Here is a 27,657-nt window from a genome sequence, read left to right on the forward strand (position 1 = left end):
TACATTTGGATGAACTTATCTAGTTTCTGATAGCTTTTCAGCACTTAACGCTGCCAGGAACCAAACTTTATGGTGACCATGGGCTCTTAACTGTTTCAAGGTAATATACAGGACGGCAGGCTATTTTTGATTTACTTGCTTGTTTAAGAGACAGGGTCTTCTTGCTCTGTCACCTAGGCTTCAGTATAGGGGTGCGTTTAGAGCTTACTGCAGCCATAAACTCCTGGCCTCAAGTGATTCTTCTGCCTCAGTCTCTCAAGTAGCTGGGACTAGAGGCACAAGCCACCACACTGGTCCAGGGCAGGAGGTTTAAAGAATTCCAGGATATTTTGGGCAGGCAGGGTGGCTCACGCCTGTAAGCCCAGCACTTTGGGAAGCCGAGGCAGGTGGATCACCTGACGTTAGGAGTTTGAAGACCAGCCTGGCCAACATAATGAAACCCCGTCTCTACTAAAAATACAAAAATTATCTGGACATGGTGGCACACTCCTGTGATCCCAGCTACCAGGGAGGCTGAGGCAGGAGAATCGTTTGAACCCAGGAGACAGAGGTGGCAGTGAGCCAAGATTGTGCCACTGCACTCCAGCCTGGGCAAGAGACAGTGAGACTCTGTCTCAAAATAATAATAATAATTATTGTTATTATTATTATTCAGTTTCTATTTAGAGGTTTTCAAAATCCCAGATAACCTGAATTTTATGTACTGTAGGCTGGAGGTGGAAGTAGGGGTAGGGATGTTTTTTGACAAAAAGACCATTAGTCTGAGAAGCGGAAAATCCAGAGATTACTATAAGATCCTAGATGGCAAGAACATTGAATTTCTGTCACTTAGTGTAAAGTAGGATTTAGAAACATTTATGGATAAACATAATAAAGATGGGGGATTATTTGATAAGAAACAAAATGTAATTATCATACAAATGTAAAGCCAATCTACCTTGAAGAGATAATAGGACACAAGGGAAGATTTTTGGAATGTGCTTTGTTCTTTAAGTTTAGGTACCATTAGTTCCTTTGCAACTTTAAATGAATTTAAGGTTAATGAATTAACAGTTTGGTTTTAAAACCCAATCTAGGTTAATGACAGCTTGTTTCTTTCTTGGTGTTGATTATAATCTTTGCCTCTTGTAATTTTTTTTTTTTTTTTTTTTTTTTTTTTTTTTGTTGAGACAGAGTCTCGCTCTTTCACCCATGTCAGACTGCAGTGGCGCAATCTCAGCTCACTGCAAGCTCCGCCTCCCGGGTTCACGCCATTCTCCTGCCTCAGCCTTCCGAGTAGCTGGGACTACAGGCGCCTGCCACTGCGCCTGGCTAATTTTGTGTATTTTTAGTAGAGACAGGGTTTCACCGTGTTAGCCAGGATGGTCTCAGTCTCTTGACCTCATGATCCGCCCGCCTTGGCCTACCAAAGTGCTGGGATTACAGGTGTGAGCCACCGCACCCGGCCAACTATTTTTTAAAATTAATGTGTGTTCAGAGTCTCCTCTTTTCTTTGTAAATTTGCTTCCATTTTGTTGCAAATTGAACGTTAGTTTTTTTTGATTGGGTGCCACCATTCCAGAAGCTCCAAGATCCTAGAATATTAAAGTTAAGGTAAATGAAGTGATACTAACTGGAAAATGTTTTAAACTAGTGCTAATATCATTTACATAAAAATGAACATAAAAATTTTATTTATTAATTAAACCATAGAAGCTTAGTATTCTTATAGCTAAAAAGAATATTTTCCAATTAGAATAATATCATGGGTAAACCAATAGCTATATAGGAAATGTAATAGATTTTCAGGAATTAGACCACAGAGGCTATAAAATGTCAATGGATATATTTTCTATAACACATTGTATGTAATTTTGTTTCCTAATATTAATCTTGAAATGTTTGTAACTTTAAATAATTTTTCATTGTAACCATAGGTATGATACTAAAAATAATTAGATATTATTTTACCACTTGTTTATTGAGTAGAATTAAAATTAAATACAATGTAGCTTTTTGTTCCTTTGTTTTCACTGTTGATCTCTAAGTATTAAAAAAAAATTGATGTTTACTAAACCTACAGGTTTGTTTTCCCCATTCAAATGAAGGAAAGCTGTTCAATATAAATACTTATCTAGAACCATAATAGTACAGAGGAGCAGGATTGAAATCAGTCAAACCATAATAGATATGATATATTGTCAAAGGATATAATACAGATGCCTTGGTTTTTCCACACAAGCATATTAATTCACTGTACTTTTTTGAGACTGAGTTTTACTGTGTAACCCAGGCTGGAGTGAGTGCAGTGGTGTAATCTCGGCTCACTGCAACCTCCGCTTCCCGGGTTCAGGCGATTCTCCTGCCTCAGCCTTCTGAGTAGCCGGGATTACAGGTGTCCGCCACCATGCCTGGCTAATTTTTGTATTTTTAGTAGAGACAGGGTTTCACCATATTGGCCAGGCTGGTCTCAGACTCCTTACCTCAAGTGATCCACCCACCTTGGCCTCCCAAAGTTCTGGGATTACAGGCATGCGTGAGCCACCGTGCCCGGCCTAATTCACCGTACTTTTAAAAAGTAACAGTAGAAAATAATCAGAGATCCACAATACCTGGTTTTAGTTACTTGGAAGTTCAAATGTTTTAATTTCTTTGTCTATATTGTTATATTGCATTTGTACTAGAGAAGGTAAGATAAAAAATTTATGCTCTGAAGAGTATCATCCCCATCAGTTATCTTCCATGGGATGCTGACTTAACAGACTAGCAAAATTGGAAACTTCGTGCCATGAACTGTCGAGGTGGTTACAAAAATTTAAAAGATACAAGCTGCTTCCAGAAAGATCCAAGTCCAGTAGTAATAACAAAACACAAACTATTGTGAATGGTAAATGCTGTAATTGTGATGTGTTAAGAATGGGTGAGAATACATAAAATTACCATTTTGACCACTGTTAAGTGTACAGTTCTGTGGTATTAAGTACATTCACACTGTTGTTCAACCGTCACCATCATCCATCTTCAGAACTTTTTTATCTTCCCCAGCTGAAACTCTGAGTCCGTTAAATAATAACTACCCATTCTTCTTTTCCCTGCCCCTGGTAACAACTATTCTACTTTCTGTCTATGAATTTGACTACTTTAGTTTTCCTATTATTAAACAGTCTTTGTGACCACTAGCCCAGCACATAGTAGGTATTCAATAAATTTCTAAATTAAATGGCATTTAGGATTTGAAAGGCATTGCTTATGTCAGTGGATTGACTATATATCTTATGTGCACCCAGACTGCCAATTGTTATAATAACCTTGTTAATTCATAGGAAACCTTTTGTTTTCTCAAGTATTTTTTATTTAAATTCTTTTCACATAGTTTACTTTTTTTTTTAGACTGAATCTGGATATGGATCTGAATCCAGCTTGCGTCGACATGGCTCAATGGTGTCCCTGGTGTCTGGAGCAAGTGGCTACTCTGCAACATCCACCTCTTCATTCAAGGTGTGTAGTTAATGGATGCCATAAGTTAAAGCAACATAAATTGAGTTTAGTATTGGATGTTGTGAACAGAACATACGTGATAATTTTTTGAACAAACTTTTTTATAGTATAATTTATTTGAAGTTATTAGAGAAGTACTTTTTAAGGTATAAAATAATAACTCATATAGACGAACACATATCACTGATTTTATTTCATTCATTCATTAATGAGGTAAAATATAAAAAAACTGGTTCAAAGGAAAATCTGAAGAATACTGAAATGATTTGTGAATATGTGCAAAACTGGTCAGTATCCACAGATTAATAATCAGTGCTTCTGCACCAGACAAAATTCATTTGCATCTCTATGAACAAGAATTATTTATACTACTCAGTTTTTTACTAAAAGAGTTGTAAAATAGCTCAAATGCAGTGAAAGGCAAAAGTGTCTATATGATCAAATAGTACTCTCCCAAGGGTACCATAAATGACAGCTCACCGTTACTTTGAAAGGACACTAGTAATATTTTTTCCCATTTCAAAGTCTTTTCACAGTTGCTCCACACAATTTTGTTTAATTTGAAAATATCAAATGTTATATTTGCAAACTGTCCGGTATTACTGCTTTCTTGTTTTCTATAAAAAATAGGGCTTATTTATAAGTGATATCACGAGGTTATCATCATTCATAAGTGGCTTATCGCTATCAAGCCAATAGATTCGTCAGTTTCAAGCCTATTCCTAGAAGTATTACATTGAACTAGACAGCTCTCCTTATCCCATGCCCTCAGTTATAAGGTGCAGACCTTAAAAGTTGATGAAATACCATAGGACCACATGAAATCCAGTTTTGTTTTACTTGAATTACATCCCCCTATTTTATGTTTTGCAGAAAGGCCACAGTTTACGTGAGAAGTTGGCTGAAATGGAAACATTTAGAGACATCTTATGTAGACAAGTTGACACACTACAGAAGTACTTTGATGCCTGTGCTGATGCTGTCTCTAAGGATGAACTTCAAAGGGATAAAGGTTAATTAGGCTATTACCACTATTTTTACTTGGAGAATGAACGGATTAAAAGTCTCTTGATCTCAAAGGGTAATGTCTTTAAGTGATAAAGGTATTTATAATCATTTTTTGCTGCAAACCCCCAGTGAAACAGATTTCAGTGTCCTTGTAACTTGGGTACTTCAGTTACACATACTAATTCATTTTGATCATCCATACCAGATGCTATTGAAGACCTTTATTTTATTTATTTACTTTTTTGTTGAGACATGGTTTCATTCTGTCGCCCAGGCTGGAGTGCAGTGGCACGATCATAGCTCACTGCAGCCTCAAATTCCTGGCCTCAAGCAATCCTCCCACCTCAGCCACCCAGGTAGCTAGGACTACAGGTGTGCGTCACCACACCCAGCTAATTTATTTTTCTATTTTATAGAGACGGGGGTCTCACTATGTTGGTCAGGTTGGTCTTGAGCTCCTGGCCTCAAGCAATCTTCCCACTTCGGCCTACCAAAGTGCTGAGATGAGATTATAGGTGTGAGCCACCACACCAGGCAGCGACTTTCAAATGATACTCTTTATTCCATTAAAAAATGACATCTATTATCTTGGTAATATGGATCATTTCACATTATTATTATGTCTGATAAATTTACCCCATGATGAGTCTTAGAGGAGGTAAGTATATGTTAAATCCTTCAGATCTGAAATCAACCAGTTGATCTTTTTCTCTTTCTCCCTCTTGTTTCTCTTTTTCTCCCCTTCTCTTTTCTTTTTGCCTTTTCCTCTCTCTCTCTTTTTCTTTCTTTTTTTTTTGAGACAGAGTCTCGCTCTGTCACCAGGCTGGAGTGCAGTCGCGTGATCTCGGCTCGCTGCAACCTCCGGCTCCCTGGTTCAAGTGATTCTCCTGCCTCAGCCTCCCAAGTAGCTGGGATTACAGGCACGTGTCACCATGCCCAGCAAATTTTTGTATTTTTAGTAGAGATGGGGTTTTGGCCAGGATGGTCTTAATCTCCTGACCTCATGATCTGCCCGCCTCGGCCTTCCAAAGTGCTGTGATTACAGGCCTGAGCCACCGCGCTCGGTCCCCTCTCTCTCTCAGTCTCTCCCTTTCTCCACCCTTTTTCTCATGGAAGAAGAATCAGTAATAGAAATGAAAATAATAATTATATGTACATTTAAAAATAATTTTATTGAGTTCTTATTTAAAAGAAACAAGATATCTTCAATTAACTTTTAGTGTTAGGTTTATAGTTTAACTTTCCTTTGTTAGTGCCAAAAATACTGCTGATGTCAACATTGTTCTTCAGCTTTTTCAGTTAATTTATTGTGATGGCAAAAATTAACTACTCTACCATTATTACCAAATAGGACTAAGTTCATCCCCAATATAACTAGGTGGCTTGACATGGTTTCATTTCTCTTTTTTATTAAATGTGTTTGATCTGGATCCAAGTTCTTTTTGTCTATTCTATATTCCCTTTTTCTGCCTTCTTTGGATGAAATTTTTTTCATATATATATAATTCCACTTTATCTCCTTTGTTGGCTTCTTAAGTATAACTCGTGGTTTTGTTATTTTAGTGGCTACTTTAAGGTTTATAGTTTGCATATTTAACTTACCACAGTCTGCCTTCAAGTAATATACCACTTTATGTGTAGTATCAGAACCTTCCAATAATGTAGTAGAATGTTCATAGCTCCCTGTGACCTTAAACTCCTGGGCTCAAGTGATCCTCCTGCCTCAACTTCCAAACTGGCTAGGACTACAGGCATACACCGTCATATCTGGTTAATTTTTAAATTTTTTGTAGAGATGAGGTCTCACTATGTGGCCCAGGCTGGTCTTTAAACTCCTGGCCTCAAGGGATTCTCCCACCTCAACTGCCCAAAGTACTAGAATTACAGGCTTGAGCCATTGTGCCTGGCCTTGAAGTTCTATTTGTTAATATAAAAACTTTTATTAAAGGTTTTGGTTCGTTAATGTGTGATTTTTTTTTCCCCTCTAAAAATAGAAAACACCTGAACTTCTGTTTCTCCTTCATTAAAAAAGTATACCTTTTAATCAGTTTAAATGTTACAGATTAGCTTTAAACAAAAACAGGATACATATAGAATATGATGCCTTGTTTATCTTAATGGTCCATACCAATAGTGTATAGTATTAGAAGGACAAAAGTGATGGTGGAAAAAGTGGAAGTTGGAATGCAGTGATAACCAGGTTGTGTAGATGATTTGAAAAATAATAATAGACATTACACGGAATCTTTTCTGCTACATGTTTAAATAAATAACAAATTGAAAACTGATGTATTAGTTTGCTAGGGCTGCCATATCAAAGTACCACAGATTGGGTGGCTTAAACAACAGATTTATTTTCTCACAGTTCTGAGATAAAGGTACTGGCAGGGTTGGTTTCTTCTGAAGGCCATGAGGGAAAAACCTGTTCCACGCCTCTCTCCTTGGCTTATAGGTAGCCAACTTCTCCCTATATCTTCACATCATCATCTTTCCCTTTGTATGTGTCTGTGTCCAAATTTCTTCTGCATTTTGTACAGTCATAGTGGATTAGTGCCCATCCTAATGACCCCATGTTAACTTAATTACTGCTTTACAAACCTTGTCTCCAAATAACAGCCATTTTCTAAGGTACTGGAGATTAAGAACTTCAACATATGAATTTCTGAGACACAATTCAGCCCATAACAACTGATTTCCCTACAAATGTTATTTGTGAGATACTGACTGATTGATTGATCCTTTGATTTTTATTTGATACTGGGTCTCCCTCTGTCACCCAGGCTGGAGTGCAGTGGCACAATCTTGGCTCACTGCAACCTCCACCCCCCAGGCCCAAGCAGTCCTCCCACCTCAGCCTTCCCAAGTAGTTGGGACTACAGATGTGCACCACCATGCCCAGCTAATTGTTGTATTTTTTGTAGAGACAGGGTTTTGCCATGTTGCCCAGGCTTGTCTCAAACTCCTGAGCTCAAGCAGTCTGCTTGCCTCTGCCTCCCAAAGTGCTGGGATTACAGGCATGAGCCACCACGCCCAGCCTGAAAAAACTATTTTGTGTCTGTTTTGGAGGTGGAGGGTTATGGTAAAGGGGTGGTTTGAGAGGAAGATTTAATGTGCTGGTGGCTGAGAAATATTTGGGTGGCAAAAATAAATAGATGTCTGGCTGATATTGTAATCATCTCGGGGAGCTTTAAAAAAGAAATAATTGTATCATACCCTTCACCATAGTCTCACTAAACCAGAATATTCAGGGGTTGAGAGGAGAGAGAGAGATTAACGTTTTGTTCTTTAAAAGTTCCTTGATAGGTAGATAATCAAAAGTTCCTTGATATGTGGACACCCTCTCTAGTAGAAGTATGAGCTAGCATTATAAACAAGCCTTCTGAAGGCAGAAGGAAAGCACAGCAGAAAGGGGAAAACAAATACTGTATAGAAGGCTTTTGAGTTTTCCAAGAAAACAACTCCTTTAAATTGTGAGAATAGGTCAAATCTAGAGCAAACGAAATATCTGCTGCTTCTGTAGAAAAGAATGCATGAAGGTAGAATTGAAGAGTGAGTAACAGACTGTTTTAACTTTTCATTGATATGATGCAAAAAAGTAGGGAAATTTGAAAAGGCCCCGGGAAGTAAGGATCTCAAAAGGTACTTGAAGGTCATCTTTATGGGATTATGCCAGGGGACTAATTTAGGAATAGTCGTATTATAACTTCAACTGATGGTCAGCATGGTTTTTTATCGGAGTATGGTTTAAAAATAATGTATCTAAAGACATTCCACAGCATATTTATTGAGCATATGAGATCTTACTCATCTTTGTATTTTCACTGGTAATCAAAGTATGCTCATATTGAAGTCTGTAGGAATGATGGAAGTGGAAAAGAAAAAGAATTGAATATTGAGATCACAGCCAGGTAGAAATGAATACAAGGTATTAATAGATATTAGTTTATGATTTGTAAGAGTTGTTATAGATGATTGGCAACATTTTCAAGTGATTATTAAAAAATGGAGTAGTCCAGTAATTAGAACATGGCAGTACAGAAGATTTTCCATGGCGATTCCTACCATTTAATCAAAGGAGGGAAATAAGGTATCGAATTGGGCTCTGCATCCATAAAAAAGACAGCTAAGATAGATGAGATGTTCCTTATAGAGCCACGGTGCTCCTGATGTAAAAAGATACAGGCAGTAAGTAAGACATTAGTTTAAAATGTAGATTCCTTCTTTATAAAGGGAGTTCCTCAAAAGATAAAGGAGCCATGTAGGCTGGGTGCAGTGGCTTACACCTGTAATCCCAGCATTTTGAGAGGCAGAGGTGGGCAGATTGCTTGAGCTCAGGAGTTTGAAATCGGCCTGGGCAACATGGCAAAACCTTGTCTCTACAAAAATTAGCTGGGCTGGTGGTGTGCACCTGTGTTCCCAGCTGCTCAAAGGGCTGAGTAGGATTGCTTGAGCCTGGGAGGTGGAGGTTGCCATGAGCTGAGATTGTGCCACTGCACTCCAGCCTGGGCAACAGAGCCAGACCCTGTCTCACAAACAAGAAGAAGCAGCAGCCACAAAAAGCTTGATAAAAGCAGCAAATAATGTTGGGAGCTAAGATGCAGGAATTTGCATTATGAGTGGAATGCGTAGTACAGAGAATTAAAGTATGTGACGTAGTAGAAAAAGGGATAGCACATAGAAGAAAGAGGTATGTTAAAGTAGAACAAGAGAGATTCTGTTTTTGTCTGGAATTAGAGAAAAGGGATGCCTGGATACAGATACACCCTGGGATGAATGAAAATTGATATCATGGTCAGGAGATGGAGACCGGATTCGTGGCTAACATGGTCAAACCCCGTCTCTACTAAAAATACAAAAAATTAGCCGGGCATGGTGGCAGGCGCCTGTAGTCCCAGCTACTCGGGAGGCTGAGGCAGGAGAATGGTGTGAACCCGGGAGGTGGAGCTTGCAGTGAGCCAAGATCGTGCCACTGCACTCCAGCCTGGGTGACAGAGCAAGACTCCGTCTCAAAAAAAAAAAAAAAAAAGTTGATATCATATCTGCAAGTCATTATATTTTCCTTGCACATCAGAAATAGTATATATAAGAACTCTCGCCTGGGTGTGGTCACTCACACCTGTAATCCCAGCACATTGGGAGGCCGAGGTGGGCGGATCATGAGGTCAGGAGTTTCGAAACCAGCCTGGCCAACATAGTGAAACCCCTTCTCTACCAAAAATACAAAAATATTAGCTGGCTGTGGTGGCACGCACCTGTAGTCCCAGCTACTTGGGAGGCTGAGGTGGAAGAATCGCTTGAACCTAGGGGGCGGAGGTTGCAGTGAGCCGAGACCATGCCATTGCACTCCAGCCTGGGTGACAGAGTGAGACTCCATCTACAAAAAAAAAAAAAAAAGAACAACTCTTAGAGGCAAGCTAAGGTGTCTTCTGCATGGAAGGTACCCTTATAGTCCTGTTCAGCCCTTCTGGTCCTCTTACAGAATGGAAATGGCCCCATGGAAGGGAGCAAGAGGTTGGAAGACTACAGAGTGAAATAATTCATAACTCAGTAACCTTCCGTTACACAAATGAGAGTGAATATGGCTTAAAAATAATGTGTCTAAAGACATTCCACATATTTGGGTGGCAAAAATAAATAGATGGCTGATATTGTAATCATCTCGGGGAGCTTTAAAAAAGAAATAATTGTATCATACCCTTCTCCATAGTCTTACTAAACGAGAATATTCAGGGGTTGAGGGGAGAGAGAGAGATTAAGGTTTTGTTCTTTAAAAGTTCCTTGATAGGTAGATATTTATTGAGCATACCTTGATTACCAGTGAAAATACAAAGATGAGTAGGACTTCATACTCAGAATCAGAATCCAGAGTAAAATGACTCAGTTGAACATAAGAATAGACATTAATTTCTATTTCTTTTCATCCTAATTTCCTTAAATATATTTTATTTAGTGGTAGAAGATGATGAAGATGACTTTCCTACAACGCGTTCTGATGGTGACTTCTTGCATAGTACCAACGGCAATAAAGAAAAGTGTAAGTAATACATTTTTCCCCTCAGCTGGATAAAATATACTTTCAGAAGTTATGTAACAACTCACAAGAAATAATTACCTGATTGAGTAATTTTTTAAAAAGCAATAGAACTGGTGGAATCCAAGTGAAAATATCTTCCAGGGCATGCAGGTAAAAATCACATTCTGACATTATGTAATAATGGTAACTTTTACATAAGGATGTCCAGCTGTCACAGCATCATTTGCTGAAAAGACAATTTTTTTCCCTTGTCTTGGCACCTTCGTGAAAATCTGATAGACTGTAAATGTGAGGGTTTATTTCTGGATTCTCAGTTCTGTTGAGTTGATGTACGTGCGTATTCTTATTAAGAAAATATAAGCTTTAAAAAAGCTTTATTGAGATATAATTGACATACCATTTAAAGTGTATAATTTGATAAATTTGGATATTTTCGTGAAACTATCAACACAATCAAGATAGTTAACATTTATATCACCTTCAAAAGTTTTCTCCATCCCCTTTGTCATTCCTCTCTCCCCTATTCCTGAATAGCCACTGATCTATTTTCTGACACTATAGATTAGTTTGCATTTTCTATAATCTAATATAAATGGACTCATACAGTATGTATTCTTTTTTTGCCTGGCTTTTTTCTTAGTTTGAGATTCATCATTATTGTTGCATATATCAGTAGTTCAGTTCATCTCATAGCTCAGTAGTATTTTATTGTATAGATACACCATAGTTTGTGTATCTAGTCATTCATTGGTGGACATTTGGGTCGGTTACAGTTTTGACTATTACAAATAAAACTGCTATGAGCATTCATATACAATTCTATTCATGGAAATTTATTGTATTTATTTTGGGTAAATACCTAGGAGTAGAATGTTCTAATCATATGGCGGGTGTGGGTGTGTTTAATTTTTAAAGAAACTGCCAAACTGCTTTTTACCAGCCACATATGAGAGTCCCAGTTCCTCCATATCCCCACCAACACTTAATATGGTCAGTTTTCAAATTTCAGTCATTCTAATAGGTGTGTAGGGATATGTCATTGTGGTTTTAATTTGCATTTCCATATTAACTAGTGATATTAAGTACCTTTTCATGTTTTTATTTGCCATTTATATCTGCTCTTTGGTGAAGTGTGTGTTCACATTTTTTGCTCATGTTGGGTTTGGTGATTATTATTATTGTTATTATTATTATTATTATTTTGAGACAGAGTTTCCCTCTTGTTACCCAGGCTGGAGTGCAGTGTGGTGATCTCGGCTCACCGCAACCTCCGCCTCCCGGTTTCAAGTGATTGTCCTGCTTCAGCCTCCTGAGTAGCTGGGATTACAGGCATGCGCCACCACACCCAGCTAATTTTGTATTTTTAGTGGAGACAGGGTTTCTCCATGTTTGTCAGGCTGGTCTTGAACTCCCAGCTTCAGGTGATCCGCCCGCCTTGGCCTCCCAAAGTGCTGGGATTACAGGCGTGAGCCACCGCGCCCAGCCAGTGTTTATTACTAATGAGCTTTGAGGTTACTTCATATATTCTGGATAGAAGTCTTTATTAAATATATGCCACACAAGATTTTCTCCCAGGTTGTGGCTTATCTCTTTATCCTCTTAACAGTGTTTTCAAGAGCAGAAATTTTACATTTTGATTTAAGTTTCACAGTTTGTTCTTTGATGGATTATACCTTTACTGTCATATCTCTAATAGTTTTTAAAGTCAAAATTGACATTATTTCATTTATAATTATTCTACTAGAATGATTTCTTAACTATAGAATATTATGCTTTCTTGTTTGCATGTTTGAGTTTTAAGATTTTTTGTTTAATTCAAAAGCTAACCATGAATTAAAATGATAAAATTGAAACATAAAAGGCATTGAGTTTAACTGCATTGGTCTTGGATTTAAATTTGTATGTTTATTTTTAAATTGTCTATTATTTTATTATATTCTTTAGTTTATCTTCAAATTTTTTTTAATTCTAGGCTTTTCAAAATAATAAGGTAGTTCTTGCCATAATTAGGTCCTACTCTAAGCTGTCAGAATGTTATTGTTAAAGTATTGCTCCTCCTACCATTTGATTAATTGGGTGCAGCACAGCAAATAAATTTCAGGAAACAGAATCTAGAAAAAAAGGACTTGAAAGTACATATGCTGCCACGAAGCTTCTTTGCTTATAGAGCTTGGATAGGAGATTTTTAAATGTTGGCCTACAGGAGGAAAATTAAAATCCCAAAACCTGCTCTGACTTGCTAATTTTCTAAACATTTTCTGATCTTAAATTGTGATGAATTATTTCCTCATTAGAGATATTTTCAGTGAATAATTTTCATTTTCAGTATTTCCACATGTGACACCAAAAGGAATTAATGGTATAGACTTTAAAGGGGAAGCGATAACTTTTAAAGCAACTACTGCTGGAATCCTTGCAACACTTTCTCATTGTATTGAACTAATGGTTAAACGTGAGGACAGCTGGCAGAAGAGACTGGATAAGGTAAGACTAGGTTTTTTTCCTTTTAAAAATAATCACATTTTAAGTTTTATGTATTGTTTGAATATTTAAAACAAGCTAACTTCTTAGGGAAGAATCTTGGGTTGATAGAAATAGCAGATGATACTACTACTCTGAAGCTTCATGGGCATCCTAAACTCATTTGCCTAACAAGATTCACCAGTTACTTGTTTAGTTACTATACAGTATGCTTTCTTGAAAGATTTAATATAAAAGTTTTTGTGATGATGTTAGTAATGCTTTGGAATAGAAGTGTTGAGCCATTTAACATTACCCACCTTTAGGTGTATGATGTATGAAACTGCATTTAAGGCATATGAACTAACTTATATGCCAGTTTACAAAGTTAAACATTTACTTATTACAGTAATACTCATGTATTTTTTCCATGGTCAGTGATACCATTTAACATACATTATGTTGTTTGAGCATTTGCCCTATGTTCACATTTTCCCACCTTTGTTTAAACTGCAGCACTGATAATATTATGACTCTTTAGTTTCTAGTGTGAAGCATGGCTCAGTGGATTTGTTAAGTAGGAAAACTTCTATTTATAATTCAGCTTTAGAATAATAGTAAAATGTTAGATTTGAAACATACCTTAAAGTTCTAGTCCAATGCCATCATTTTATAGAAGAAGGAATTGAGGCCCAGAGGCTTGTCAAAAGGTGAAAAGTAATAGAGTTAGAGGCATTTTTCTCTATTCTTCTGTATATCAGCTCTGGATGCCAGATTAGACATCAGCCAGAATCATATTCATTCTGAGTTATATTGCTTGCAGAGTTTGAAGGCCTTTGAATTTGAGCGGGACACTAAGGAAAGCAATGATAGCACTATGTGTTTAGAAAGGTTCCCATGTTTTAGAAGAAAAGAGAGCTGTTCAGAATGCACAAGTGCAGGTGAGAGTAAGCCATTTTGATTAGGAATATGTCTTCTTTTAAAATAGGTAATGAAAACATCCTTTTAAGGTATAGAAAATTTATTATCATTCTGGAGCCAAACTATTATTATCTTCAAAGATTTCAACTCTATACTTAGTGTGGATCAAATTGAATTATTAGAAGAGTCCCTGTTCACAAAAAAAAAACAATGTATTGAAAAACAGGACAACTCCCTAAATACATTAGACTGATGGTTCAAGATTATCATTCAGCTAGTCCAGACTAGCTTATTTCCAACTTTTTGGCAACTTTCTCTCTCTTTAGTCTCTTTTTCCTTCACTAAGGGATCATATTCTTTGGTCATATACTCTAACCACATTGCCTAAAATAATTTTTTTTAAACCTTTGCACATTATATACCACTTCCTGATTATTTTAGCATTTAAGTTTATTTGCCATGTTGAAAAGGGGAGATAGATTTTTGATTGCTTTCAGCATTTTTAATCTTACCAGTTCTCTTTCTTTATTGGGTAGCAGTGAGCAGAGCAAACCAAAGATCTGCGGGAAAAAACCACTTTTGTTGCTTCTCCATGCAACACTCTCCACCAAAGAACAGCCAGAAAAGATGGCAGTATTTGTTAAAATCTGGACACTACTGTGTTTTATAGTCTTCTTACAGATCTATCTGATGTCAAATTTTATTAACCTTTTCCACTGTAATTTTTTCTCAAGGTTGAAATAACTGGATCCCAGTTACATTTTACATGGAATGTAAGTGTGTGTGTATTTGCACATGTGTGTACACACAGTATGTGTGTGTTCATATATATATACATAATATATGCAGGGTATGTGTGTATTTATTGGTAAGGAACTCTATTCAAGAACTTTCTAATCTTTTGTATGTAGAGTGTGTGTGTGTGTGTATATATATACACACTAAAGACTAGAAAGTTCTTAAATAGAGAAAGTTGTTTATCAACAAATACGTCTTTCAGGTAATTCTTAGAATTGAGAAAGAAAGTACAATGATAACAATATGGTTTCACTGAAATTGTTTCATTCAGGTGTGTGCCCGCTGTGTGCTTGACTCTAAGCTAGGAATGGGAAAACAGTGATGAGCAGGAAATAGTCTCTCAAGGGGCTTAAAAATCTAATGAGAGCAATTAAATAGGTGATAATAACAGCTATTTAATAATAGAATTGTCTATATTATACTTTTATGTAGATTTATAATGTCAGTTCCAGGATTCTTTCAGCTAATTGAAAATACTATTTTGTAGTGATGATTTTTATTGGTTACCTATAATAATAATAATCCTTTCCACTGTAGAAGAAGTGTACTTAATTGTTAGCCAGTCATGTCCAGGAAGACCAAAAATTCTAAAATTAGGCAATTATGGTTAACAGTGTTAATAAGAGGTAACCTGTTCGTTGAAGATACATTTGCTTACATTATTAGATTCACAGGTGTGTACTTTTACATACATTTTCACTTTCCTGTAAGTCTTTAATATTATTGCTGTGCTGTGCATTTTTTATTCATTTAAAATTAATATATAACATACATACAATGAAGTGTACCAATCTTAAGTATACTACCTGATTTTTTTATCGTTTGTATACACCCCTTAACCATAGTCAGATCAAGATATATAACTTTTCTAGCACCCTAGAAGGTTCCTTCATGCTCCTTCCTATTCCATATCATACCACCACCCCAAGAGGTGATCATATGGTTTTAACCTATGTCATTATAGATTAGTTTTGCCTGTTCTGGAACAACATACAAATTGAATCATACAGTATACTTTTGAGTCAGGCCTTCTCTTTCCTTCAACATTGACTGTGAGATTCATTCATGTTGTTATATTTAATAGTAGTTTATTCTTTTTTATTGCTATACAGTATTTTATTGTATAACTTTTTATTGTATGACTTCAATTTGCTTATCTATTTTCCTGTTGGTGGACATTTAGGTTTTTTTCATTTTTTGGCTATCATGAATGAAACTGCTATGAGAGTTCTTGGGGCATATCTTTAGGTATATTTCTCATACCTTGGAGTAGACTTCTTGATTCATAGGGGTATATGCTTAACTTTAGTGGATACTGATGATTTTCCAAAGTGATTAAATTAACATTTCTACCAGCAATGGGTGAGGATTCCAATTATTTTTAATTCTTGACAGCATTTGGTATTGTTAAGGATGTGTGGATGTGTGGGTGTTGTTGATGTTGTTCACTCTTGACTGTACTTGGTATTGTGTGTGTGTGTGTCTGTGTGTGTGTGTGTATAGGTGTTGGTGTTGTTTGATTTTGGGGACAGTCTTTCTTTTTTTGAGAGACAGGGTCTCACTGTGTTGTCCAGGCTGAAGTGCAATGACTGTTCACAGGCACAGCCATTAGTATACTACAGCCTTGAACTCCAGGGCTCAGGTGATCCTCCTGCCTCAGCCTCCTGAATGACCAGGACTACAGGCACATGCCACTGCACCTGGCTTAGTCATTCTGGTGGATCTGTAGTCCCATTTTCTCTTTAGTACACAAAAATCAATTAACGAAATCTTTGGGTCTAATGAACCCATTGATTCATTGATTTCCACTGTCTTTAATGCTGATGTGGTATTTAGAAGTAGTTTGCTTTGTGTGAGTTCAGTTTAGACTTTAGCCATTAAGTACAGTGATACACTGCATAACGACATTTCCGTCAGTGATGGACCACATATACAACTGTGGTCCCATAACATGATAATGGAGCTGAATAATTCCTTTTGCCTAGTGACATCTTGATGATCCTGACCCTGTGTAGGCCTAGGCTAATGTGTGTGTTGTCTCTTAGTTTATAACAAAAAAGTTTAAAAAGTTAAAAAAAATTTTTTTAAAAAAATAGAAAAATGTTTGTAGAATACAGTATAAAGAAAATATTTTTGTGCTGCTGTACAATGTTTATGTTTTAAGATATCTTATTACAAAAGACTCAAAAAGTTTAAAAAATTAAAAAGTTTATAAAGTAAAAGTTACAGTAAGCTAAGATTGTTATTGAAGGAAGAACATTTTTAAATAAATGTAGTGTAGCCTAAATATGCAGTGTTAAAAGTTTACAGTGGTGTGCAGTAATGTCCTACGCCTTCACATTCATTCACTACTCACTCACTGACTCACCCTGAGGAACTTCAAATCCTGCAAACTCCATTCATAAGTGCCCTGTGCAAGTATACTGTTTTTTATCCTTTATATCATATTTTTCCTGTGCCTTTTCTATGTTTAGATTCACAAATACTTAACCATCATGTTAAAATTGCCTACAGTATTCAGTGCAGTCATATGTTGTAAATGTTTATAGCCTAGATGTGTAGTAGGCTATACCATCTAGGTTTATATAAGTACACTCTATGATGTTTATACAAGAATTAAGTCGTCAGTGACACATTTCTCAGACTGTATCCCCATGGTGAACTAACATGTGACAGTAAATTCATGTGGCTTTCACTAGCCTTCTTTAGATCACAAGCATAATCTGTTCTCTTATGATTTTTGATGATCACGCTCTTCAGAGTAGTGTTTTTTTGGGAATAAGGGGAAATAGGAAGAGCTGTTTACATTTCCTGTAGCCAGAGTGACCATAAATCCTGGTTTGACCAAGGCAGTTCTTAATTCAGCAAGATTATTACTAACATTCCCTTTCGCTTTCAGAAGTGTGGTGCTTAGATTACCCAATAGGGTGACCAAGCAAATCAGTCTTTTAGAAAATGGAATTTGGACAAGGTAAAAAAAAGAAAGAAAAGAAAAAAGCCATGTATGACTATTTGAAATGAGGAAATAAAAGCATTAGATTATTTACAAACATACTGGACTCCAGTATCAGTTTTGACCCAGTGAACCCCATTGCTGTGGAAATAAGTTTTATATGGGACCAACCTTTGTTATTTTAAGTGTTGACCCTGGGTCTTTTAACCTTTTAGAGCTATAGGCCCTATCATTAAAAGGAGAGTGTTAAAATAGATAACTAAAGTCTTTTTCAATGCTAAAATACAGTCTTAAGCAGCAGTGAGAAAGTATAAGAAGGTTTTCTTTCTTAGAATATCTTTTTAGCATTCATTGATCCCACCTACTGAGTTCTTTTCTGGTATTGCTGTTTTTCTTCATACCAAAATAAATGTATCTCTTAACTGGGGTTGGTGGGAAGGGGAAGTATAAGAATGTATAGTAGGTATTTTTCAGGTGCTAGTTTACCTGGGGTGTTTTTTTCTTTTCTTTTTAAGTATACATGCAGTTACTTAACCAGTTAAACACATAACCTACTTTTAAGGTGATTTTAGTGGTGATTTAAATCGTAGGTTGTGGCCGGGTGCAGTGGCTCACACCTGTAATCCCAGCACTTTGGGAGGCTGAGGAGGGTGGATCACGAGGTCAGGAGTTCGAGAAAAGCCTGGCAAACATAGTGAAACCCCATCTCTACTAAAAATACCAAAATTAGCAGGGTGTGATGGCACAAGCCTGTAATCCCAGCTACTTGGGAGGCTGAGGCAGGAGAATTGCTTGAACCCAGGAGGCGGAGGTTGCAGTGAGCTGAGACCATGCCATTGCACTCCAGCCTGGGTGACAGAGCAAGACTCCGTCTCAAAAAATACATACATACATACATAAATAGTAGGTTGTAAGTAATTTATAGCCTAGAGAAAAGTGTTTTCTTGGGCAGAATAATACTCTTATTTTTCACAGGAGTGGAATTTTTTTGTGTCAAATTGTAAAATTTCAGTGAAATGTAGAGGAATTCCACCTGAAAGACTTCATTGTAATTAAAATGCCTGCCTCAAATTACAGATTTTTCACTTCTTTTTAATAGGAAACTGAGAAGAAAAGAAGAACAGAGGAAGCATATAAAAATGCAATGACAGAACTTAAGAAAAAATCCCACTTTGGAGGACCAGATTATGAAGTATGAATTTATATTTTGATCTTAGAGAAACACATAGGTCATGTCTATCACAAAAGTGATTTTTTAATAATACTTTTGTAACCTTTAAATATTCTAAATATATAATTTTTTCCTCAGTGTTTATGTTAATTCAGTGTATATTTCATGATATATAAATGCCAGGCATGCTCAAATATATATTTCTTATTGCCGACAAAGTTTAGGCTTCAAAAGGCTTAGTATTAGGCCTGTTCACTTGATAGTACAAATTTTTATCTCCCCTGTAAAGATGATCGTTTTTAATGTTATCTACTTTATTTTTTTAACATAAAAGCAAACTATAAAGGAAAAATCTGAGTACTTTGCAGACAAAAGATTTTAGTCTGTACTATACTGTGAGATTTTTTTTTTTTTTTTTTTTTTTTTGCGCGACGGAGTCTCGCTGTGTCGCCCAGGCTGGAGTGCAGTGGCGCGATCTCGGCTCACTGCAAGCTCTGCCTCCCGGGTTCACGCCATTCTCCTGCCTCAGCTGCCCTAGTAGCTGGGACTACAGGCGCCCACCACCACGCCTGGCTAATTTTTTTGTATTTTTAGTAGAGACGGGGTTTCACTTTGTTAGCCAGGATGGTCTCGATTTCCTGACCTCGTGATCCGCCCGCCTCAGCCTCCCAAAATGCTGGCATTACAGGCGTGAGCCACCCCGCCTGGCCTACTGTGAGATCTTATCCATAGCTGAACATAAACTGTTCTAATTGTCTTTGTTTGAAAATGTCTGAAACCAGCTTTTTTCTCCATGTGTTTATTTGTTAAGCAGGTAATAAAATCTCCTTCTCCAAGTATATACACACATACATTAAAATCTTATAAGCTATCTTTCTATATTAAGAGAAAAAATGTGTAAGAAATATATTTGGTAATTGCCATTAAACAATGTTGAGGCTAGCGCACTGGCTCACATCTGTAATCCCAGCACTTTGAGAGGCCAAAGCAGGAGGATTGCTCGAGGCCAGGAGTTCAAGACCAACCTGGACAGCATAGCAAGACTTCATCTCTATAAAATAAAATACAAAAATTATCTGGGTATAGTGGCACATGCCTATAGTCCCAGCTACTGAGGAGCCCAAGACTGCAGTGAGCTACGATTGCACCACTCCACTCCAGGCTGGGTGACAGAGCAAGACTTTGTCTCTTTAAAAAAAAAAAAAAAAAATGTTGGCCAGCACGGTGGCTCACACCTGTAATCCCAGCACTTTGGGAGGCTGGGGCGGGGGGATCAAAAGGTCAAGAGCTCGAGACCAGCCTGGCCAATATGGTGAAACCCCGTCTCTACTAAAAAAATGCAAAAATTAGCCGGGTGTGGTTGTGAGTGTCTGTTGTCCCAGCTACTCGGGAGGCTAAGGCAGGAGAATCACTTGAACCCAGGAGGCAGAGGTTGCAGTGAGCCGAGATCGTGCCACTGTGCTCCAGCCTGGGCAACAGAGCGAGACTCCGTCTCAAAAAAAAAAAAAGTGTTGATATTTCTGAAATGAGCAGTTTAAAAATGGGGTATCAAGGAGTATCACTGAGGTGGAACAGAAGAATAAAATAGTTGTAGTTATATTTATGAAAACAGAAGAATTTTTTCTTGCTACTTTTGCTCTAGAAAGGAAAACTAAACAGCTGCTCTGCTGTTGCTGAATTTTTTTGCATTGGAATCAATTTCCAACTGTGAGAGTGTATTCTGATGAGACTTAAGTTGTAATATTTTTAAATTATCATTCTCAATTTATCCCTTCTAAAATGTATTAAAATTACATAATTAGCTATCCTCTGAGGTTTTAATATGAGGCATTATAATGATGATTTTTGTTTTGAAACTAAAATTATTTTGCTATTTTAGGATTATTATTTTGGAAGAAATACCAACTTTTTAAAGTACCTTATTTTTTAATATTATAAATAAAATGTATATTCATTGTGGGAAGATTATACAAAATACAAATAAGCCAATAAAGCCCATGTTTTAAATTTAACAATATATGGTACAGTTTATCATCTACCAGCAGTATGTAAGTATAATTTGTGTACATATTTATCTCTGCTTCCATCAACACAGGTTTTTTGTTTTTTTTTTTCCCAGGGGTAGAGGACAGGGGTGGAGGGAAGAGGGGGCTTGTGCTAGGTACATGCGTTTACTAGTTTCAAAGCCAAAAAATTGCTTTATATATGTAATTGAGCATTTAAAAAATTATGTTTATCAGACATTCATGTTTCCTTTTTTTTATTTTATTTTACATTGGAAGTACACATGCATGTTTGTTACATGAGTATATTGTGTACTGGCAGAGATTGGGCTTCTAGTATGCCCCTTACCCAAATAGTGAACATTATACCAAATAGCTAATTTTTTAACTCTCACCCCTCCCTCCCAACCTTCCTCCTTTTAGAGTCCCTACATTTCCATCTTTATGTCTGTGTGTACCTATTATTTAGCTCCCACTCATAAATGAGAACATGCAGTATTTGATTTTCTGTTTGTGAGTTAATTTGTTCTGGGACCAAACTGAGGGTCGGGCTGCTATTTCTCATGACCCAATAACGAGATACAGATGAACTGGGGAGGAAGAGAGTTATTTCTGTAACTGGTTACAGGGAGAAGGCCTGAACATCATCACCAGACCAACTCCAAATTACAAAGTTTTCCAGAGCTTATATACCTTCTAAGCTATATGTCTACCTGTAAGTGTGCATTCACCTAAAGACATAAGTTACTAACTTCTTTTAATCTATAACTAAGGTCTGAGTCCTGAAGACCTTCCTTTGGAGCCTCAGTAAAGTGCTAGAGTGATTACCCTTATCGTGTCTCCTACTAAATCACATAGGTTTGAGGAGTTCCTTCAGACCCCTAATACACTTGTTTGTGGAGGACTGGGGAGTTTCTTCAGACCCCCAGTAAAACTTGTTTAATCCTAAATGGCTCCTATTAAGAATTCCTTCATTATTTTATCACGCTTTAAGGCCCAGGAAAGGCCTAGGCAAAACTCTTGATGGGCTTTTGTTACATCCCAGCCTTTGTATAAGGGCACTGGCTTTTAATATTTAACTTAAACATTCAGTCAGTACTGAAATGGTTGTTTAGTGAGACCTGGCCTGTGACAAGTTCACTTTGGATAATGGCCTCCAGCTCCATCCATGTTGCTGCAAAGAATATGGTTTCATTCTTTTTTATGGCTGCCACGTTTCTTTTTTAAGATTAACTTGGCCATGTCCTTTGGTTGTTTTCTTATTCGTTTTTTTTTTTGTTTGTTTGTTTGGGTTTTTTTTTCCTATTGATTTAGAAGATGTATAGAATTTGCCTTTTTTTAAATTTTTTTCCTTAGTAGCTTAAAAAAGTTTGGTAGATTTTGACATATAAAAGTTTTAAACCTTCGTGTAATTAACTCCTCAGTCCTTTGATCCACTTTTCTCCACATTTGGTATCATGCTTAGAAGGGCATTTTCTACTTTAAATAATTACATTTTCTCATTTTTTATTTTCCAATGGTCTCTTCTAAATATATTAATACATCTGGAGTTTTTAAAATAATGATACAATATAGAAACCTATTTTATTCCACTAGCATTTGTTGAATAAACATCCTTTATTCACCTATTTGAAATGTACTTTACTCTTTCTTAGTGAAGAAACTGGTTAAGGATACTCTATTTTTTTTCTCACTAAGTTAAATTAAATATACAATTCTTATATAAACTGGGAACTGTTTTTACACTTCCCCTTCTTTTGGAGTTTTGAACCATCTATCTTTTCTTGTAACAATATTATAGTCGTATGGGTTTTAGACACTTAATTCAAACTATGACTCTTTTTGGTTATAATCAGACATTCATGATGTTCTAATTATAAAAAAGTTCTAAGTGTTTCTGACTTCTGTAGCCTCAGAAATTACTTTATAATCTTAAATTTATTCCTTAAGACTTACCATAATGTGGCTGGGTGTGGTGGCTCACATCTGTAATACCAACACTTTGGGAGGCCAAGGTGGGCAGATCACCTGAGGTCAGGAGTTCAAGAGCAGCCTGGCCAACATGGTGAAACGCCGTCTCTACTAAAAATACAAAAATTAGCTGGGTGTGGTGGTGTGCACCTGTAGTCCCATCTACTCGGGAGTCTGAGGCAGGAGAATTGCTTGAACCGGCAGGCGGAAGCTGCAGTGAGCCAAGACCTCGCTACTGCACTCCAGCCTGGGCAACCAACTGAGACTCCATCTCAAAAAAAAAAGACTTACCATAATGTAGGGCACTACACTAGGCTTGGAGAATACAACAAGAAACAGGGCTTATAAGGATCCTGCCTAAGGGCCCTACCTGAATGCATAATGGGAACAAAGGCTAATAGACAGTTATCATAATGTATGTCATGAAACACTTTTAATGCAGGGAAGGTGTTGAATCAGAGATGTCTTCCCGGAGGGAAAGAACCTCTTAGGAGGAAAGAGCCTCTTAGCAGAAACCTTAAGAATGAGTAAATTGAGTAAAGAGTATTTTCTAGTAGTCAGAAGCAAAATAATATTTTTCCTCAGGGGAACTGAAAGTAGTTCTCTTTGGAAGGTAGAGCCTCCACAAATTGAGAGGAAAGAATGGTTAAGAGACTGACTGGAAAGATCAACAAGAATTAGTTCAGATCCTGAGACAATAGGTTTTAATCAAGAAAATGACATTTTCACATTTGCAGTTTAGAAAAGTCATTCTCCCTGCAGTAGGAAGAATGGATTGAAAGTAACAATTGTGACTGGGCACTTGGACACTTTTTGTATAATATAGATGAGAGTTGAAGGTGGCCTAAATTAGAGTCAAAGCAGGAGGAATAGAGAGGCACTGACAAATTAGATACAGTAATCCCATTGTATCAGTGGTTGGGGGGGATACATTACAAGACCCCCCCCCCAAGTAACTGCAGATAGTACTGAACCCTATATACACTGTTTTTTCCTATATGTGCTATGTTTTTTCCTATATGTATGTACCTGTGATAAAGTTTAGTTTTTATTTTAACAATAATAAAATAGAACAATTATAGTACTGTATTATAGTAAAAAGTTATATGAATGTAGTCTCTTTCTCTCTCAAAATATCTTATTGTATATAAACCACATAAATCAAAACCACAGATGGGGGAGACTATTGTATTTGGAAAGTAGAATTGAAGGGTGTGATGACTGAACGAGGGAAAAGGAAGGAATCCAAGATTAGGCCCAGGTTTCTGCAGATACACGTGGAGATAGAAGAGGAGGTTTCAGACACGTTGCAATTGAGGTGAGTCATATGAGGAAGTCTTCTATGTTAGATACAAAGATCTGACCCTTAGAAGAGAGATGGTCTGGCTGTGAATTTAGGAGTCATCAAAGGATGACTGAAGCGTTGGATATAAGTAAGAATGCTGTGCGTAGAGCAAGTATGGAACCCTGAGGAGCACCAACATTTAAAGGATAGGCAGAGAAGGGGAAACCTACAAAGGAGCCCCATAAGAGTGCTTAGAGAGGGAGAGGGGAATTTAGGAATCTAAGGTTAGAGAACTCTTCAAGGAGAGTTGTTAACATAAGAAATGCTGTTCTAAGGGGGCAGATAAGTAGCTCCTGCCCTTAGTAAGCATGATGAGATAAAAGGGTTTTTTTTAAAGTCTATTTTATGCCAATTCCTTTAGTTCCTCTCCCAAAGGTTTGCCATTAAAGGAAAAACCATTTCATTTGGCAAAATAGAATTTTTGTTGTTGTTGTTGTTGTTTTTTGAGACTGAGTCTTGCTCTACCGCCCAGGCTGGAGTGCAGTGGTGCGATCTTGGCTCACTGCAACCTCTGCAACTTCGCCTCCCGGGTTCAAGCAATTATTGTGCCTCATCCTCCTGAGTACTAGGTTTATAGACGTGCTCCACCACACCCACTGATTTTTGTATTTTTAATAGAGACAGGTTTTTGTCATGTTGGCCTGGCTGGTCCGGAGCTTCTGGCCTCATGTGATCTCCCCTCCTTGGTCTCCCAGAGTGCTGGGTTTATAGGCATGAGCCACCATACTTGGCCAGAATTTTTAAATGCTGTAGTTTTCAATTAGACTCCTGAGGCTCTGACATGATTGCTTAAGGACTAGAAATCCACATGTACTAAATCACTGTAGATTGAATGAATATTAATATTTTTTAAATGTAGATGTGGTTAAATAGTATTTAAAATCATTAGAAAATATGCTTGAGTTTGGATATTTTGTGTTTTCTCTGATCAACAGAGAGCAAAGTTGTCCTGCTGTCATTTTACTGTCTTTGAAATGTTTTGATTTTATAAAGAGAATCCTGCAGGAGGAAGGCCTCTAGGGTGTTGTTACTATTTTTTCATGACCCTCTTGTCCCAGATGGTCATTAGATGGTATATTCACTTTGTGATACTTTACTAAGATATGCACTGTTCTGTATGTTTGTTGTATCTGAATAGAAAGTTTTTTTTGTTTTGTTTTGTTTTATGAAGTAGGTTGTAGGGGACTGAGTCCTCATAACCCTAAAAGAAGAACTCCATTAAGTCAATATTTCTTATATGCCAAATGACAAGAACGTGACCCCATACCTCCCACCCTTCCAGTGTGGTTCCAGGTTATGGTGGGGATAGGACGATGTTGCTAGATACTTTTTAATGGACTAATGATGACTTGGGGTTATGAGTTTAACTGGGAAGATTTCACCAATTGTTCATGTGTCTTATTTTATATATTTTAACATTTAAGAAATGCTAAACCCAAGCCTACCTTTTAGCCTCTACTTTTATTATAATACAAAGCTGTCGTTCCACTTACTTGGTTCATCACAGCAGGAACATATGTTGATTGTTTACATTTTGTTATTGTTCTTTATATGTTTATCTTCTGATGCAGCTGAGGTTCCACTTGCATGGGAACCACTTGAGGGAATTATTAAACATGTATATTCCAAGGTTCCACTGAAGACCTACTAAGAAATAATTTTTGGCCATGGAGGCCTGGGAGTTTTCATTGTAAGAAGTCCCCAAGTGATTGATGGCCATTATTCTGCCATCTAGCCAGACTATCAAGCATCAACTCAACTTTTATTTCCCCATGAAACAATTACCTGTGCTTAGGAAGATCCCCCTCTGAATGCCTAGCCGTACTTATTAGCTATAGTTCTTGTGCAAATTTTTACTTACCTCATTGCAATTTTATATCTCTGTTGTCTCTGTCATAAGTCTCAACTCTGCTACTAAAGAAGCCCTAGATAATATATAGCTGAATGAGCATCACTGTTTTCCAGTAAAACTTTATGGACACCAAACTTTTAATTTCAAGTAATTCCCACATGTCATATTATTACTTTTATTTTTTCCAGCCATTTAAAAATGAAATTCTTAGCTCACAGGCTGTACAAAAGTAGGCAACAGACTGGATTTGGCCCTTGGGCCACAGTTTTTGCCAATCCCTGCTCTAGACTATTATCCCAACACAATGTTGGTCAATATACAGTAAGTAAATATATGAGTACTGAGTGAATTAATTGTAACACTCGTGATTTTACACAGAGCATGCATATGATCTAGTGTGCTGACTGGTTTGTAAATATGTGTTCAATAAATGTTTCTTAGGTCAGTTTTCAAACTCAAGTTAATACCAGAGTTATCAGAGTTTTCTGTTTCTTTAAATAAACTGCTTTTTTCCCCACTGTGTGTTGGAATAGGAAGGCCCTAACAGTCTGATTAATGAAGAAGAGTTCTTTGATGCTGTTGAAGCTGCTCTTGACAGACAAGATAAAATAGAAGAACAGGTATATCTATTATTGAAAATTCTAAGCTGAAATTTATTTTAACACTATAGGCATTCCTTGGTGTATATTATTTCATGTAAATAGAATTTGAACATTGTGAACTTAATAACCTAGAAGCTTAACTGTGAATACATTGAGTCACAAATGTAAAATAATCTTTTTTTTTTTTTTTTTTTTGAGACAGAGTCTCGCTCTGTTGCCCAGGCTAGAGTGCAGTGGCGCGATCTCAGCTTACTGCAACTTCCACCTCCTGGGTTCAAGCGATTCTTCTGCCTCAGCCTCCCGAGTAGCTGGGACTACAGGTGCGCGCCACCATGCCTGACTAAATTTTTTTGTGTTTTTAGTAGGGACGGGGTTTTACCATATTGACCAGGCTGGTCTCGAACTCCAGAGCTCATGATCTGCCCACCTCAGCCTCCCAAAGTGCTGGGATTGATTACAGGCATGAGCCATGGTGCTGGCCGTAAAATAATCTTTATAAGTCAGTTCCTTTATATGTGAATTTCCAAGCAATAGAAAGAAAACCAATAATTGTTAAAAGGAACCATGCGTAATTAACATGAACTTAAATAGAAATGCTCTTTTTGCTTATTTCCCTTTAAGTGTCCAGCTTAAAACATTCTTTTAATATAAAGCATATATTTAGTCTAAGTAAAAAGCTTCTTTGAATTTTTCTTCACCAAGTATGATATGAAAAGGAAGATGACCAAAAACTTAAGGTTTTTCATCTATATTAGTATTGTTTTTATTAACCCCTTTATTGCGTTCACTACTTCACCTTCAGTTTCTTTCTCACTTTTGCTTTGTTCAGTGTTTTGTCATCATTATTGAATGTATAGCAGTTACACCCAGCTGCTGTGGAAATTGAAGAAAAGTATTTCTTAAACCCATTAACTAGCTTCAAGATTAATTTGATACTTTGTCTTCTTTAATTTGGCAACAGTACAGTTACCATACGTTACAACTAGATGGTACTTAAGGATGAATTTTGTTATTTCCTCCGCTTGTTTAAGCTATGCTAGTTATGGTGGAAGCTTAACCTTT

General features: G+C 36.9%; 1 protein-coding gene across 7 annotated transcripts in view; it reads left to right on the forward strand.

Moving 5' to 3' along the window:
- Positions 1-27,657, forward strand: part of CERT1 (ceramide transporter 1) — a 147,075-nt gene that overhangs the window by 85,773 nt on the left and 33,645 nt on the right. For all 7 annotated transcript variants that reach the window (XM_004058707.5, XM_031003269.3, XM_055367801.2 and 4 more), the window contains 6 exons: positions 3,370-3,477; positions 4,351-4,489; positions 10,436-10,519; positions 12,846-13,003; positions 18,751-18,843; positions 26,527-26,613. In XM_004058707.5, the coding sequence (XP_004058755.2) occupies positions 3,370-3,477; positions 4,351-4,489; positions 10,436-10,519; positions 12,846-13,003; positions 18,751-18,843; positions 26,527-26,613 (669 nt within the window). The remainder of the gene's footprint in view (positions 1-3,369; positions 3,478-4,350; positions 4,490-10,435; positions 10,520-12,845; positions 13,004-18,750; positions 18,844-26,526; positions 26,614-27,657) is intronic.

The sequence above is a fragment of the Gorilla gorilla genome, chromosome 19 (assembly GCF_029281585.2).
Source record: "Gorilla gorilla gorilla isolate KB3781 chromosome 19, NHGRI_mGorGor1-v2.1_pri, whole genome shotgun sequence".
Classification (NCBI taxonomy): Eukaryota; Metazoa; Chordata; class Mammalia; order Primates; family Hominidae; genus Gorilla; species Gorilla gorilla.